This window comes from Pholcus phalangioides, unplaced genomic scaffold, assembly GCF_987345545.1.
Source record: "Pholcus phalangioides strain wild (caught in Gottingen) unplaced genomic scaffold, Ppha-v1.0 ptg000015l_1, whole genome shotgun sequence".
Taxonomy (NCBI): Eukaryota; Metazoa; Arthropoda; class Arachnida; order Araneae; family Pholcidae; genus Pholcus; species Pholcus phalangioides.
In genome coordinates, this window is record NW_028301608.1 from 52,274,561 (window position 1) to 52,293,019 (window position 18,459).

The window sequence follows — 18,459 nt, forward strand, 5'->3', positions numbered from 1 at the left end:
CTTTTTCTCATTTCTACTCTAATGTAAAATTAAAAAAAAATTTAAACTATTGACTTTACAGAAACTGACAAAATGATACAACCATAGCGCTGGAACCTAGAGACTGAGACCATTTGTGCCCCCTCCCCAATAAATTTTGTAAAGGGGCTCAGCCCCAAACAAATGCCCTGCATATGCGCTTCTGCGCTTCAGTCCCGTATATATGGGACGATCAGCAACTTTAAGTCCCCCCCCCCCAGTGTTTTGTTCGTATCGACGCCTATAGGAAAAAGTAATAAGCAATCTACTCCTGATCATGTGAGCTCAGATTTTCAACTAGAGCTTGACAAATAAAAAAATAATTTAGGCACTACATAAATTTCTAAGGAGCCGAACATATTTCTTCTGAGAGAAGTGATCCCCCTTTTTTATACAGACTCGGCAAATCTTTTCTGTGTTGTAGACACCATGCCCCCTACCCCAACAGGCAAATTGAAATTGTGAAATACCAGTGTGGAAGTGTCTGTGCTGATTTATAACCGAAAATCTTATAACCATGAGGTCCTTTATATACACTAGGACCCCCAGGCAGTGTCTTTGTTGGTTTTATTTTAAGATGGAAACAGGCACTGACGTAATTTGTTCTCAGAATTCATTTAGTAATTGAACTTGGAAATTTTTAGGCAGAAATTCTAATTTTCTAGTTGCCATGGTGACCTGGCACCACCAAGTGCTGCCTTCAACCAGTAACAGTGTTCTTGATCTGTTGGAAACCAGATACGGTGGAACCTCATAACAAACACATTTGAAGTCTGTGAAACAGGCCTAAATATATTTTGATGTTTATTAACGTCCCCTTCCTGTTGGAGGAAAACCTTTTGGTTCTACTGTATATTGGACAGTTTTATTACTGGTAAAAAAAGCCACTGATATTTTTTCCTTTGTTAAAGCTATTTCCCCTGGTTCCCCCACCCCATCTCTCATCCATCTGTATTATTGTATGTTCCTTACGTTCTTTTACATGCACATTTCTGATTTTTTTTGCCTGTGAACTGTTTAAACTTTGTTCTCTTCACATTCTAATTTGAGGTTCTTGATCACTGTTCACAAAATTTTGCTGCCTCTCCAAATTTGCCACTGAGCTATATATAGCCTGCTTCTGGAAATTTTTGTTAGTGCTTTGTTTTTTATGTTAACCTATACTCATAGCCAATTCTGCCTCTACTGACCTATTCTGGTTTTTCCCCTTAAGGAGATATCAACGATTTCAGGAAAACATTGCTTCAGACAAAATAGTAAAATACTATAACATCCCTGAAAACTCATCAGAATTAAATTAAGAATAAAATAAGTTTTGGGAGAAGGCAATGGGGGGGGGGGTGGTAAACAATGCATTGAATGAGCTGAAGTTAATCACCCAAAAGAATTACTCTTTCAAAGCTATAGCTATGCATGCTTTACTTTATCATGGGAAAATTTATGGTATATTCATTGTTATATGTATTTGTTGCTTAATTTGTGTTACATTATACAGTGCTTGTTGTTTGCATACAAAAACTCACTGTTTTAATGGGTCAGATATTTATTTTATCTTAACAAGCTATTTTAAGAACGAAATGGTGCATGGATGGAATGTACACAATTTTAACACTAGAAGGACCACCACACTGGTCATTTTGACTGTTTTGATCTTCTCGCTGATTTTCACGATGAACCAGATAATGTCAAATGTTAAAATTTCATGACTTTTCAAAAAATATTTAAATGTTACTCTGTCCAACCATCATAAATTTTTAAAAAAATTGGCGGAGATATTTTTAGTTGTACCTAGAAGAATCATCACCGGTCACATTGACCAGTAATGTTGTAGGCACTTTCATAGCCATGCTTAGCGAATATTTTGCAGAATTGTGGCATCAAATTTCTACTAATAGATATGCTGACATTGAAAGCTTTCTTAATTACTGACTAATTACAAAACAAACATACTAATTTGATCAAAGATGTAGTGATGCAAATCATTGAATCTTATCTGAAAGCTAATAAATTTGAACACATAATCATTATTTTTCGGCATCAATACTTGCTCAAATACTGAAGTATGATAATACTACCTTGGTAGGTATAATAATAAAAGATGGAAAAGAAATTTCATGTGAATTTCAAAGGGAACCCCTTTATATGAAATGTGTTTACACGTGAAGACATTACATTTAGTATTTTCTGGGTAAGAAAAAGGAAAATATTACCCTACGTTCAATGCATTGAAATACATCTCAAAGTGAGAAAAAAATTTCTGAAAGTTTTACATCAATACGAAGTACGGTGTTGATTAGATGGCTTGAAAGCATTCCGTGCACATATAATTTATTTGCCAGTGTTTTTTCCCTACAACATTCGATGTTGTCTCAAGAAATGCTTGGTTGATTTGTAGAGAAAATAACATAAATCAGGGAAAGTTAATTTCCTTCTGTTGAAATTAGCTGAAAAAAGCTTGGAGACTCGTATTTGTTCAGCAATCCAAATTTTTCTTACCACAAGCACTACTGTACGAAGAAAAAGACAGTCATGTCAAGTCCCACTATACAATAACAAAACAAGCAATAAATTTTAAATTCTTAAAAAATCTGTATGCTGGGAAATATGTTTCTAATGTAACGAAGGTATTGAAAAAGTGTGTGTGAATATAATTGCAATTATGTTTCGAATGCAATTTTTTTTTTCTTCAGTTAATGCAACTAGGAACTTTTATGTAGGTAGATATTCATCTTCATACCTGGCCCAAACTCTCCATTAAAAAAAAATGTTTATTTGTGTTTATTATTTGTCAAAACGGCCTTTAAAAAGGAGAAAAATTTATTTGAAAAATTCAGAGTTTTTATATTCTGTTGCTTACCTACACTCATGCCTACATTTGAACATAACTTAAGTAACATAAAAATGAAAATCAAGATCAATCTGGTTATTTTGACCAGTATCGGTCCTACTAGTGTTAAGTAGTGATTTGTAGATCTGTATTGAAAATGTAATTTTGTAGGGTTTTTTTGTCACATTCTATTTGATTCCAATTCCCCGTACTTTTCTCACAAAAATATGATCACGCCAATAATGATATAATTTCATGTATAGTATTTGATTTCATCCAATTTTCTTTCCATCAAAATTGTATTGAATTTGTCTATGTTAGTTATAACGACCTCTGTTATTGATGGTGTGTGAATGAATCGAAATCTGATTATAGTTTAAAATTGATTCACTTAGTTTCCTTTATTTTACTCATTACAAATTTTAATTTATGATTAAATTTAAAAATAGCTATGAATATAAAATTTGCATTGAATTTCATAGTAATGGATAATTGCTTGTGATCTTTATGAATGAACAAAAATGCTGAACGCACAGTAGGACCTTGATTAATTATTAATCAAGGTTCGGGTTGTCCAAGGTGCTTTTCAAGCAACAGTGAAACACTTTACACCCCCCATTTCACTTTACACTCCAATTTCAAAAATTTTATAAAACTGGTTCATTTACTACCTCAGCGTGTATCAGGAAGTATATTATTTAAACATACCCCCAGCCTGTAACAAATCCTTGCCTGGGGAAAGATTGTTTCATGAAGGTACTATCTTCAAAGTGCATATACAGTCGAATCCTGCTATAAGACCTTCAAGAGACTGGAGTAATCCCTTCGTTATAACGAAATTTCATTGTGAAGGAATTCAAAGTTTTTACATTGTTCCTATGTGAACTTACCTGGAAGATTAGAAAAGTGTTCATTAAAACAAGATTTTTACTATAACAGTATTCGTTAAAATGGGATTCGACTGTAGTAATATTCAAAATATTGTAAATTTTAAGTACAATAAAGTAGGGCTTGACAAATCCCAGGTCACTGTGGCGATTAAAATATTGACATTGACGCCTTATTTTTTTATCTCCTATAACTGAATTGAAATGTGAGGACAACACAAAATTATCAAATTATGTCAGCAGTGTCTGCTAGAATAAAAAGAGGTCCAGGACAAGTCAAAGGATGCACTGTTTAGGAACAATTTTATCATTTAAAGTGCCAGACGCACACCTGCAAAGTTTTGCTGGCGTGTAAATTTTTTTTTTCCAATTTGTCAAGCCCTGCATTACAGTATTCAAAGTATATATGGTAAGTATTGTATTCTAAATTTTTTAGGTACTATATTCATTTGACATTTTTATTTTATTGTAATTTAAAATTTGAGTGTAAACATATATCAGTCACAATCATATTGAATGTGTTTTAAGTTATCTGGCAGATCTGAATTATATTACTGATTAGCTCAGATAATTGGAGCCCTACTGTATCTGAAAAATCTTGTGTTCCGAGAATGTATATTCATGAGAGAATAACTATTTCCCTGCATATAATCTGTTGGTTATAAATATTTTAATTTCATATTGCGGATAAAAGACTTTCATATTATTTGTAGCATTATTTTTACCAAGATTAGAAGTAAATGTGATTAAAAAATAAATTTGTAACCCTCGGGATGCAGGAATAGTCAGAGAAATGCTCTCAAAACAGCAGGGTAAAAGAAATTTCCCTTTTTTAAATTGTCATTTGCGAAAGATGGCATTTGAAAATGCCTACGTTGAATGAGATGGAAACTTGTCTTCAACGGAATCAAAAAATAGTTCCTTCATTGATTAATGCTTTTATGTGCACCTTTATAAAAATGAAACCTGTTTAAAATGACTTATTTCAGTCTTGCAAACATTAGATTATATACATGTATGATGCCATCCTCGGGCCATTTTAAGAACTTCATGTTAAAAGAAAAAAATTTCAGATCATTATATACAGAATGATGAGAGCATTCAGAGGGTTAAAAACGCTATCGATGGCATATAGATTTGATTTAAATTTCAAGATTTCAATATTGGTTAATGCATATGCTGGCATATTATATGCAGGAAATTTCACTACTTTCAGTTCATTAACATTAGCAACAAAAATATTTATTTCTTGATAAAACGAGAAATCTTGACATTTGTATTGACTTTTATTGCAAAAGACATTCTTAAACAAATTAGGGGTGATAGGTTAAAACATGTAGAGCTATTTATGTATGGTATTTATTTATCAAGGATAGTGTGTTATGGGCGTTACAGTATAGTAAATACGCAATGTTGCATAAAAATTCCTGTATTTGTATAATGGGTTTTTCCTAGAAGAAAACCATATGATAAACTGTAAAACACAATATTTCTTTTAGAGTATAAAAAAATATCCATGTATATGTCCTATTGAATTGGGATGCAGGTGAAAAAGCTTAGTGCCACAGTTAATTTTGTTTTACTCAAAAAAATTGTATATTGGGACTATGTGAAGGTATTAGATTCTGTATTTATCGCTCTTTGAAAATTACAAATATTGGTGTAAATATTTGCATTAAAAAAAAATTAAAATTCAGTTTTTTGGACACACTTGTACTGCTTTGAGTGTACTTTTCTAGTTGATGAAAATGTGACTTTTTAAGATGTGGTATGCAATTTCGTGAATTTTTACCAAGACCGGGTTGTTCTTTCGAATTTACCCTTTCATTTTGTTGGATTTCATTTTATGCAATTTCTATAACCGGAATATATCATTAATTATCGTAAAAGTGCGTTTGAGTGAAGACAGTGACCTCGTTGGGCATTTTGCCCTGTTGTGGTACAGTAGACCAAAGCTGAGTTAAAGATAAGAGCCTCGACTATCCGGTCTAGTTGAAAATTCACACAATTCTTCGTGATTCCAAAGCTGCACAAAAACCGGTTTTGGGGATGTCAAAATATCTTGCTATGCTAGCCACCCCTCTAAACCAATTTTTCGCGCGGGTTAGAGCGTAAGGGTGCGCGCATAGTGCATCCTAGTTTCCGAATCAGGTAGTGGGCGTGGTTTACTCTACCGGGAGGCGTAATTCCATACTATACATAGGATTTTTTAACATTGGATAGGGGCCGTTCAAGTATTGCGTAAGCAAATTTTTAGCCATTTTTGACCCCCCCCCCCCCCAGCAAAATTTCGTCATCCCTCTGAATCCAACTCATATATTCATAGAGGGTGGTTGATGACGTAAGCATTATCCAAACCCCCCTCCCCCTTGTCATCAAGAGTCAGCAAATCGGAAACCCCCCCCCCCACATCGATGACGTAATACTTGAACGGCCCCACTCTCATTGGCTAAGATCACTATTACGTCACTAAATCGTCACACCCTATCGTAGAACTCCTTAATACATATGATATATATGTATATGAAGGCGTCTTACCCTATCGGAACTTCGTGCCACGATGTAATGCGCATGAGCAACAGTGATTAGGCGCATTTTTCTGGCGACTGTTGGTTGGAGCCAATAAATTTCCTGGCGACGTTTAATGATAGATATACCGAATTTTACGGGTTATCAGCATGTTCCAGTTAGAGCATGGGATTTGAATAATGAAGTTTGCGGGTCGATTCCGCAAAACATTTTTTTTTAAATAGTGTTGCCCGCGCCCGGTTTTTGGAGCATCCTGTGTTTGAGCTTTTCAGTTTTGCCGCATTTCCGGTTGTGGTGAGAACAGAGTCGATATTTTCAGTTCGGGGGGGGGGGGGAGCTCTTTAACAGATGGAGGAGCGAAGCGACGTCCGAGCCCGGCGGGGGGCGAAGCCGTTTGCAGGCCGCAGATAAACGGAGTTCGGCCTACAGGAGTATTTACTAATAAAATAGTGGGAAACTTTTTTTTTTTGCGTTGTGGTACTACAAGTATATTATATATTATACTTATAGGTACTTATATATTATATACCATTATTAAATTATGATTGTTATATTACTATATAAAATTTTACATCCTTGTAATATTATCGCGCACGCAGTCATGACGAAATAACAGCGATATCGTTAATGAATCCTGGTTTTTGGCGATAAGATGCTAAACGTAACAGCCGCAGCTTTGAATCAGTAATGTTCGGGTCTTCGGCTACTACGTCACGAGAGAGGTTCCGAATTAGAATTTCCCTCGATCTCGGGGCTTTCTCGTTAGACCTAATACGCCTTCATATGTATTAAGGAGTTCTAGTTAGACCCGCCTCGAACTTTAATGACGTAATTGTGATCTTCGCTGGGGCTTTCTCGTTAGCCCAGAAGTAGAGGTTAAAGAGTGAAATTTGCGCCCCCCTCTAGTCCGGCTCCCGGGACACCAGACCCATCTGCACCCCCCTAGTTGTGACCCTGTTTACCTTTGATGGATTTTACCGCCTTTGGAAAAACCAAACATATATATAGGTCCTGGTATAATTATTTATAACTATAAAAAATATTTAAGTTCTTAACCAAACAAAAACATGTGGTGAATATCGTCATCTTTTTTCCTAACTGCTAACTGATGTTGAACGATTCTAACTGCTAACGATTCTCTGAACCACAAAAGAGAATTGACACACACACACACACACACAATCATTTTACTTTTAATCAATAAACCAGTTTTTGAACTATTTCTAGTCCGTTAGAACTAGAACTATAGTCCGTTTCAAGTTAACTTTACAGTGAAGGGGAAGCTACGAGGGAACCGCATCACTCGTTGCTATGGGAACGAAAGCCTCTTAACCAATGTATCGATGCGAGGCCTCGGTAAGGATTCTCGCCAATCTCACTGAGAAAAATATTTTTTACGTGTAACGTAATTGCACAGTTAAATTAGTAATAATTATAGAATTAAAAGAAAACCATTGCCGATACTTTCAGAAATTAAAGTGAGGTTTTTGAAATCATTTGTTTTGTTTTTTGATTAGGAAGTGTTTTAAAATTTAGAAAAAATAATTATCTTCTATCAGCGTGTCACTTACTCTTCATTGATGGGCCGTAAGTAACACTAAAAATATCAAAAAACAGTCATATGTTTCTGCAATATTTCCCTTCCCTCAGCTGAAATTTATTTACAAAAAATATTATGAAAGCAACGTATAATTTTAAAATACTGTATATTAACCATGGCTCTCAAAAACTTGGGGATTTTTAATTTTTTCTTCAATTTAAATGGAAAAAATTAATATTAAATAAAATTGAGAAGAAGCAGATTAACTCTGTTTTCACGTGTAAATGCAGGAATAGCACCAAATAATAATAATGATACGGAAAAGTTTAGAATTTTTTCTACTCACTTTTCTTGCCGAAATTTCCGTCGCTCGACCTCCCCCCTTCCCCGAACGGTATACGTGTCGATGCCACTTGTTTTCACGACAGCTTTAGTCTTTTGTTACGGTTGATGTGGTTTTCAACACTAAAGGCAAGGGGCATCGGGAGAAACAGGTGGGTGGAAGATCGCGTCCGTTCGTGTGAGTGGAAGTCGCGACTCTGTCAACACTCTCCGTGATCGGAAACTAAAACTATCCCATAAACATGGCAAAAAATAAATAATTAAAAAAAAAGGAAAACTTAACCAAAACTTCTGCACCCATAAACTGCCTCTCACAATAGTATCGGCAATCTCGTAGAAGAGAAACACTTCTTGTAATCTATGAGTGAATATCAACTCACTGAGCCTATTTTTGGGAGAAAATAAAACTGATTGAATATTCGTTTTTATGTAAGCCTTTAACTGGATGTAAAACAATGAAAAATTGTATCGTTATGGAAAATTCAACCAAATAACGAAAAAAAAAATACATATACAGTATACAATTGTGTAACGGAAAAAACACGACAGTGATATTGGCGGGGAAAATTTCTAGGATATCGCGCCAGAGTGTCGTTGCTATGGATTTTTGATAATGGTAACCAATATTTTTTACAATTTAAAAATTTTAAATAAGTAAACATCGGTTCAAAACGATGTTTTTTCAGTATTTTTTTCAATAGAAAATTTTTTCATAGGAAAAATCGAAATATTCTGTATAAAGGTTCATCTTAAACCTCCGATATGTGAGAACTATATTTTGCGGCGAAGGAATACACTCTCTACCTTTCTCTTCACTGCAAAGTTAACCTGAAACAGACTATAGATTGTGAGTGATAGAAGATACCAAGTCCGTTGCGCGACACGCGCAGAATCTTTAACCCGAAAGAAAACCGGGGAATTTCCTGCTTTTCACAGCCGGTTTGCGTAAAGCGGCGACACGCTATGCAAATGGACGGAGCGTTTCTCTATTCTCATTGGCCCGATTGTAGGAATGGGAAATAAGAATTTTTTTCCGTTAATCGCCCGCTTTTAAAAGCAAAAAAAGGTGAAATTCGGGTTTTTAACCAATCGGAGACGACGCACTATGTTTATACACCCTAAGGTCGCATAGTGGGGCGACCAAGAGGTACGGGAGTGTAGGCTAGCGTCGGAAATGACTATTGTTTTGTTCCCCACTGCACATACTCGAGAAGCTAGACGAAAGATAGAAAGTGGTTGCTTAACGAGGTACGTGACTTGAACAAACATGTTTGTTTTGTCTTCAATCTGCTGAATGGTCCGTTTCACCCCCTCCCCCACCTTAAAGAAAAAGCTTCTGCAGAGGGATCATGACACCCTCACATTTCAGAACTGCTGTAGTAGTTTTCTCTATCTTCCTCTCCTACTATGTGTGGGCGATTTTTTCTTCCTGGTACGCAATACAAGAATTTCGACCAGGAAGAAAAAATCGCGTATCTTTTCGTCCCACTATGTGCGCAGCCTAAGTGGAGGAAGTGGGCTGAAAGGAAGCCCTCAGGCCGGTATTCACCGACATGGTTTAAGCTATAGTCACAATTTTTTGATAAAAAGATCGACACGGATTGGTTAAATTCAGGTTTTTAACCAATCTTTATTGATCTCTTATCCAAAAATTGTGACTACAGTTTAAACCATGTCGGTGAATACGGCCCTCAGTCATCTACATGTGCTTCTCAACCGCCGAGCCGTGAGTGATTCATCTCGTTTGGAAGCCTCACGGTAGAGAACCACTGATCTACATCAAAAAGGTCTTTAAAAAAAATAAAAACTGAGTTATGACTCATTTTAGGCCTATCTTTTGATATTTACTTAATCATTTATCAATTAACAGTCAAATAAGTTTTAATAATTTTTTGTAAGAAATAAACCTACGTTTTGTTTTATGTTTCCTGAATTCAAGTTATAGACATATGATTTATATCCTAAAATGTATATATATATCCAAAAAATGTTTTTATTATTTTATTATTTATTCTGTAATAAATTTTTAAAACGTAGTTTAGTACATGCGTGGCCAACCTTTTTGCAAGCTGTGCCACAACGAAGATTATTTTCGATGCTCGTGCTACTCTAGGAATTTTAACACGCAGACTGTACGTTCTGTTTTTTACGGGACACAAGCATTCGGTTCTCCTATTTTCGTTGAAATTTTTTTTATTTGTGTTTTACAAATTCGATTATTGCAATGTAGATTGCATATGTATACTAGTGGAAGTTCATCTTATCTACACCATGTTGGGCGTAGACACCAATTGTAGCCAAAAGCCATTTTCGACAAATTTGCAAATTACTGAAGGACGGGGAGATAAAGGGCTGTACAAACTGCATGCATACAAAAATGAAATACACGGGGGGGAAAAAACACGTTCATCATCATAAGGTAACTAAATTTCATTGAGAAAAATATTGAAAATTGAATCTTAAATTGCGTATTGTCAACAAATACGCTGTCATACGTCGGCAAAATCACCAATTGTCGCTGAAATTACTGGAAAAACTACCAATGAGTGGGTAAAATGAGTTTCTGGAAAACGCAGTAAATTGAAACTTAGTTCACGGAAAAAATGATTTGATGAACAAGACAAATATATAATACAATACAAATACAACGCCACAACAGGCAAATTGCCCAACGAGGTGGCTGACTTAAGAACATCATGGATCCCCGAGCCCCTACCCACTACCGCTACACAACACACCGCACCCCCCCCCCCCGCGGAACCCCCCAACGAATCGGTACATGCGGGAATGTGCGTGTACGTGTAGTGCAACCTGACGTAAAGTTTTGTTTCTGTGTAATGCTTGTTATGTGTAGTGCTGTCATCTGCCCCCAGTTTTTCTAACTATGAGTGAAGTGTTATGATTGAACGATTTATCGTTGTAGGACTGTTGCTCTCTGTGGCGAGACTTTTTAACGGGGAGATCGGCTCGCATTTGCGCCTTGAAGTTGGGAACCACAGAAAACCAACTTCAGCCGACCACCACTGTGGGGTTCGAACCCGGATCCTCGCATCACGAGTCCGGCACTATAACCACTCGACCACCACAGCGGCTAGTTTCTGGAGGTGGGTGGGTTTGAACTCACATACCCTGAACTCTTCCCATCTCTAACCCCATATCTTACCAACCCACCATTACAACACTAAAGTTGTGTCAGATGAACATTTTAATATAGCCATAATTCTCTCATTATACATTTATTTCAATTTTTCTTAAGTTTCGGAAACTATCTCCACGATATTTGCAAAAATTATAAACTCAAATAGGCTTTGTTGAAAAAATACAAGAATGTTCCGTAAAATGCGGTACATATTGCCACAATATTCAAGTTGTGAATTGGCGGTTCGTTGAATTGAAGATGTTCAGACATTTTAAATGTCCTTGGGAACAGGAAGGTTGAGAAACACCCTATCTGCTCTAAGGTAATGACGTAAATACTCTATATCAGTGTATCTTCAACCTTTTCTGCACCTGCGGCAATATATCAGGAGTTCTCAAACTGTGCGCCTCCAACTTTTGTCAGAGGCGCCGCGGAGCTGTGACCATGACAAAGGTTTCTCGAAAATTTCTTTGTTAAACAGCTCTGGGGAGCCGGCAGAGCTCGCACATAAGCATCGAATAAGGAAAAGGGGGCGCTGCAGGTGAAAAATTTTGAGAACCCCTGGGATACATAGTTCGCAGCTGTGCTGATGGAGTACTGCTGCAATTTTCCAAACGATGGAAAATTGTAGCAGACGTCTGAAATTGTAGCAGATTTTCCACTCCTGCGTTTCTTTCATTCCGTTCACATAAACCCGGTTCAACACCTAATGGTAATTTCAGCATTGTTAAAAAGGGATGTATCTCTCAAAATAAATCATGGGCGGAGATACGTGCCCCCTCAGCGTCAAAGGTGGAGTCGACTGATCTAATGTATATGTGAATTGACATAATCATCATTGTGCCCCCCCCCCCAGACTTCCAAGTCTATCTCCGCCTATGAAATAAATTAGTTCAATGACATACTGTATTTGACTGGTCCTGGTTAAAATATTTTGATATAATTAATCAAAAATTAATTGTTTATCAAATCCCAGACAATTCCAGGTTTTTGGTGACCCGTATGAACCCTATATAGCCCTTTCAGACCCTTGTGCCATAAATATGTCGGATGCTTTTTCTCACTGTAGAATGTTCTTTTGATCTCAGAGTTAAGCCCTTGACTTGAAGGATTTTGTAAGTTTTGAGTTAGACATATGGTGAATGCGAACTTTGGGGGCTTTCCTCAGAGGGCAGCACTTAAAGTTGAACTTTCAGGAGGTTTTAAGATGGCTTTCAGGAGAAAGTGCCTTCAGGAAAAGTGTGATTTATTATATAAAACGTGGCAATCAAATTCTGGAGAAAATTTGTATGTGAAAATGAATATATATCCTGCATCATATTGTGGGTGTGGCTAAAAATGTGATAAATCACTGTACTCCAAATTTTTGGTAATTTTTAAAAAAAAAAAGTGTTTATTTATGTTTTCCATAAAATACCCCTCATTTTGCAAAACTACATCTACAACTTTGGAGAGGAGAGAAATTACTCTTAAAAATTATTTTTTCTGGTAACACTGCCTGCAGTGCCGTCTTAATGCATGTGGCCCATCCGAGCCTCAAGAGAAGAGGGGTCTCAGAAATATGAGTAGTTGAATTATTTGAGAATTTGCTATATGGCGGGCCTCAGCAAAATCATTTGGCCCAGGGGTCCATCATGCTCTTAAGATGGCCCGACTGCCTGCTGTTGTGGTGGGCAAGTATTCAGTGACAGACTCGCATTGCAAGGACCTGGGTTCGAACTCTCACTGCCACAGTGGTTTTGGGCTGAAGTTTGCTTTCTGTGGCTTACCAGGGGGAGGTAAAAGCCACGGGTAAAACATAGGATACTAAAGTTGGGGTCGGGGCGATGGAGTAAAATTTCTGAAGGGGGCGATGGAACAAAAAGTTTGGGAGCCATTTGTTTCATTACCTGCCTGGAAGTCGAGTGGTTAGGGATTAGTCAAACTAGCTAAACAAACTAGCCTTTGACTGCTTGGGTCTGAGTTCAAATCCTGGTTCAAGCATAAATGTCAACTAACGCTAACAAATTCCATGGACAGATTGTAAAGATTGCTTGGGAATACATAATGATCACGTCACAAAAAAAACTGATGTACATCTTCAGTAACCTCCTTCATTGTCGAGACATAATTTGTCTTCTTACCAGTGTTACGTCAAAATGAATTTTCATACAAAAGAAACAAGAAGATAGTGACATTTAATTTAACAAAAACTCAAAAAACAAGAGAAAACAGTAATGTTTTAGATTGCTAAGGAGTCATTGAACTTTTAGTGATTTGCAGCCACAGTTATGTTCATCCAAGTCGACTGCACATCCACAACCAGGAACGTGATCATAATGGGTCAAGAACTCTTATTTCTTTTATCAATTGAGGCTTTGTGCTGAATGATTCTTTTACAATATGATTGACTTCTTCGAGTGCTAATTGTACTTGAAGCTTGAGGATGTCATCTTTTGCAGTATTGTAGATCAACCTCAGTAACCTATAAAGTTCTTTCATCTCATTTTGTAATACCTATTGAATATACAGAGCATAGGAGAAAATGAATGGAAGAATAAAATTTCAACAGTTTTCGCTTCTCCCCACAAATAATAAAAATTACGCAAGTCAGCATGTTATGTGAAGCAGGGCTGAAACAAGATGGAGGGCAAAGGTAGAGTAATCTAAAGGGAAGCAGCAAAATCTATAGATAAAAAGTGAGAAGATTTTTCACTTCAAAACATGAGGCAAAAAAAAAAAAAAAAATTCAACTATTGTAATAGAGAGGTGAAATCCTACAATGATACAATTATTCAAGCATTACACAAACTTAATCATTACACTTCACTCGTAATTAGAAAAATTGATGGCAGATGACAGCACTACACATTAACAAGCATTACACAGAAACAGACTCCATATTAGGTTCACTACACATACATCCATAGCTTCCAGTATAGTCCAGGCCTTCTTTGACCATCTGCTAAAATCTGTTCATTGAGATGGGCCATGGTCTAGTTAGGAGGAAGGGGAAATGAAACCAAGTTTGTTCCCCTGCAGAAATCCTAGTTGCTGCCTTAGTATGAGGGAAATTGTATCAGAGCGTGACAAATTCCAGGTGCCACATCCCCATGGCAACTAAAGTGTTTGTGGCGCTACTTGTCTTGTACAATTTTTATATTTTTATTATATTTTTTATGCCACTTACTAGCTAGGCATTATCTAGTGTGTTCTTGTATTGGAGTTCAGTCTGGCTCCAACTGTCCACCGAACATGTCCTAAAAGTCTCTCTCTCTTCTATTAAATAACTAAAAAAAGAAAGGAGTCATGACTGTATGTTTTCCGAAATAACAACCAGACACATCCACCAGCACTAGTATTACCACAGAATTGGTGACCCGCGTAAAACAGATGTTTGACAGCCACGAACTCGAAAGCAGACGAAAACAAGTACTCTTTCTCGCTTCGTAATATGTTACTTGCTGCCTTTCTTCTTTTTTTTTTCCCCTGTGTGTGGTGCGTTTGCTGACTGATTGAGGGGGCATCTCCTCAGTTCTCTTCCTGGATTGTGCTGAACTTTTTTTGGATATGCCGAACGCTACCGAAGAAACAGGTATGTCTTCTGAATTAGAACTTTCTTTTCGCGCGCCTTCGATTTGGAAATCCGATGTCGATCTTTGGTTTCTTCAGATTGAATCGAACTTTAAAATTGCCGGAATTACTGATCCTAAAACGCAATTTCACTGTGTTGTGACAGCTCTCGATGTTGAAGTTTTATCATATGTTAGCGATTTGATCAGAGCTCCTGTTACAGACGATTCTTACAACCAGTTAAAAACACGCATTTGTCAACAGTTTTCACTGTCGGAAACTTCCCGCTTACGAGTTCTACTCCAAGAGCTCATTCTTGGGGATAAGCGACCTTCTCAGTTGTGGCATGAGATGCATACATTAGCTGGCAAGAAAATTTCAGATGAAGTGCTTAAAACCCTGTGGTTACAACGTTTGCCTATCCATACACAGCAGATACTTTCTGTTAGTAAGGATACATTGCCGGATTTAGCAGAAATGGCAGATAAAATTACCGAAGTCACTGGGCACACACCGACTATTTCTGAGGTCAGCCGTAATGAAACCATCAGCTTGCAATCACTTCAAAGTCAAATTTCGACTTTGACCGTTGCTGTTGACCGCTTATCCCGCTATAGAGAGAAAAATTTTAACAAAAAGGGAAGAGTTCGTTCAAATTCTCGGTCTAGAGAGAGGTCTAGTGGTGATGGTACACCCAAACGTAAACCTTATTGTTGGTACCATTTCAAATTCGGTCGAAAAGCATCAAAATGCACTAAACCCTGTGATTGGTCGGAAAACTAACTGGCCCATCTGTTTTGGCGACAGCAGGTGATGGCCGGCGTTTAGTTCGCCTTTTTGTTCATGATCGAAAATCCGGTACTGGTTTTTTAGTGGACACAGGCGCTAGCATTTCGGTTTTCCCACGAGATACACAGGTACATAAAGCAGCAGATACAAACTTTTCGCTATACGCAGCTAATGATACTAAAATTTCTACGTATGGTTGCAAATCTTTATCAGTGGATTTAGGGTTACGCAGACTATTTAGATGGTCCTTCGTTATAGCTGATGTTAATCGCCCGATATTAGGTGCTGATTTCTTAGAACATTATGGTCTATTAGTTGACGTAAAAAAGTCTCGTTTGATTGACAGTTTGACTTCACTTTCAATCAAATGTAGCAATGCCAGTTGCCCTACATTAGGCTTAAAGACCATTAGTGGAGATTCGCCCTACTTGAAAATTTTATCTAAATTTCCTAATCTAACGAATCCTTCTATGCTTGGGGCTACTTCTAAAAAACACTGCGTTACACATTGCATTACCACTAAAGGTTCTCCTGTCTTTACCAAAGCCCGCAGACTTTCTCCAGAGAAACTTGCTATTGCAAAGCGTGAAGTTCAAACGCTAATGGATCAGGGCATACTGAGACCTTCAAAAAGTCCATGGGCAAGCCCGATACACATTGTTCCTAAACGTAATGGAGAATACCGTTTATGTGGGGATTACAGAAAACTTAATTCTATAACGTGTCCAGACAGATATCCTATACCACATGTTCATGATTTCAGTTACGGTCTGCAGGGAAAAAACATTTTTTCTAAATTGGACTTGGTTAAAGCTTATCATCAGATACCTTTAGATCCCGAGTCTATTGAAAAAACTGCCATTATTACCCCATTCGGACTTTATGAGTACTTATATATGTGTTTTGGATTGTCTAATGCGGCACAATCATTTCAACGGTTCATAGATATTGTCTTAAGAGACTTGAACTGTTATGCATATTTAGATGACGTACTAGTTGCATCAGCAACAGAAGAAGAACATCTTAAAGATCTAGAATTGGTTTCTGAACGTTTAAACAGTTTTGGTATAATTCTTAATCCTGATAAATGCATATTTGGGAAATCTGAGATAGAGTTCTTAGGATTTTTGGTTAACAGCAACGGCATTTCTCCTTTGCCAGAAAAAGTCGACATTCTTCGTAATTATCCACAACCAAAAACGGTTGATGAACTTCGAAGATTTCTAGCAATTCTCAACTTTTACCACCGTTTCTTAAAAAACGCAGCATCTGACCAGGCTCCCTTACACGATTTGTGCAAAGGAAAGAAGAAAAAAGATAAATCTCTCATCGCCTGGTCGGGGGAAACTATTGCTGCTTTCGAAACGTGTAAACATGCTATTACCAATGCAACGCTTTTGGCTCATCCTAAACATGATGCTCATCTTTCGTTGACAGTCGACGCATCAGATTTCGCTCTCGGAGCAGTTTTACAACAAACTTCCGATGGTGTCGTCGAACCACTCTCATTTTTTTCTCGAAAGTTAACGACAACTGAAAAGAACTATAGTACTTATGATCGCGAGTTGCTTGCGGTTTATAGTTCTATTAAACATTTCAGACACATGTTAGAAGGCAGACCATTTACGATCTACAGTGATCATAGGCCTCTAACTTATGTTTTTCACAAAGTTAATGATAACAGCTCTCCCAGACAACGACGTCATTTAGAGTATATATCACAATTTTCTACGGACATTCGTTACATTCAGGGTGAGCGAAATGTTGTAGCGGATGCTTTTTCCAGATTATCCGAAATTAATTTACCTGACTCGATTGATTACGCAGCTATTGCTACTTCACAGAGTACAGACGCTGAATTAACAGCCCTCCGACAACCAGGTGGGGTGCTCGATATAAAACCTATCAAATTCGGTCCTCAGGGTACAGAACTTTTTTGTGATTTATCCACTGGAATTATCCGTCCCTACGTACCAGAAAAACACCGATATCACGTGTTTACGGTCCTTCATAACCTCGCCCATCCAGGCGTTAAATCAACTGTAGACCTTATTCGTCAACGATTTGTGTGGAGTTCAATACGCAAGGATGTCACACGATGGACCAGGGCGTGCATCGAGTGCCAACGCTCAAAAGTGCATCGCCACACTCGATCTTCCATCGGTGCATACCCTTTGCCTCAATGCAGATTCTCACACATTAACATGGACATTGTTGGTCCTCTTCCTCGGGGTTTCACCTACTGCCTTACCTGTGTGGATCGATACACCAGGTGGGTAGAGGCTTTCCCGATGGAAAACCAAAAAGCAGAAACTGTCGCAGAGACATTCTACTCTGGCTGGATTAGCAGATTCGGAGTTCCGGAATCGGTTACCACCGATCAAGGGAGACAATTCGAAAGTGATTTGTTTCGCGCATTCGTTCGTTTTCTTGGAACTCAGAAAACACGCACGACAGCGTATCATCCGTCCTCCAATGGCATCGTTGAAAGATTCCACCGGCAGCTCAAAGGCGCCATACGCTGCCATGCCACGGAACGTTGGACTGAAGTGTTACCTACTATACTTCTGTCCATCCGAGCCAGCATCAAACCGGACATCAACACTTCTGCTGCTGAGATGGTTTACGGATCACCATTGCGCCTACCTGGTGCATTCTTCCGTAGTTCCGACCCTCAGCCAACACAGCCGGAATTTCTACGTGCTCTACGAGATCACATAAACACTTTACGTCCGATCCAAACTTCAAGGCATGGGACTCACAACGTTTTCGTTCATAAAGAACTTGCTGTTTCTTCCCATGTGTTCGTGCGGCTGGACACCGTACGAAAGCCCCT

General features: G+C 37.7%; 1 protein-coding gene across 1 annotated transcript in view; it reads right to left on the reverse strand.

The window, feature by feature from the left end:
• Positions 1–13,439: 13,439 nt before the first annotated feature.
• The window catches only part of Tango6 (transport and golgi organization 6), a 29,801-nt gene continuing 24,781 nt past the window's right edge, over positions 13,440–18,459 (reverse strand). The window contains exon 18 of the mRNA XM_089243747.1: positions 13,440–13,778. Within this exon, the coding sequence (XP_089099873.1) occupies positions 13,596–13,778 (183 nt within the window). The 3' untranslated portion in view covers positions 13,440–13,595. The remainder of the gene's footprint in view (positions 13,779–18,459) is intronic.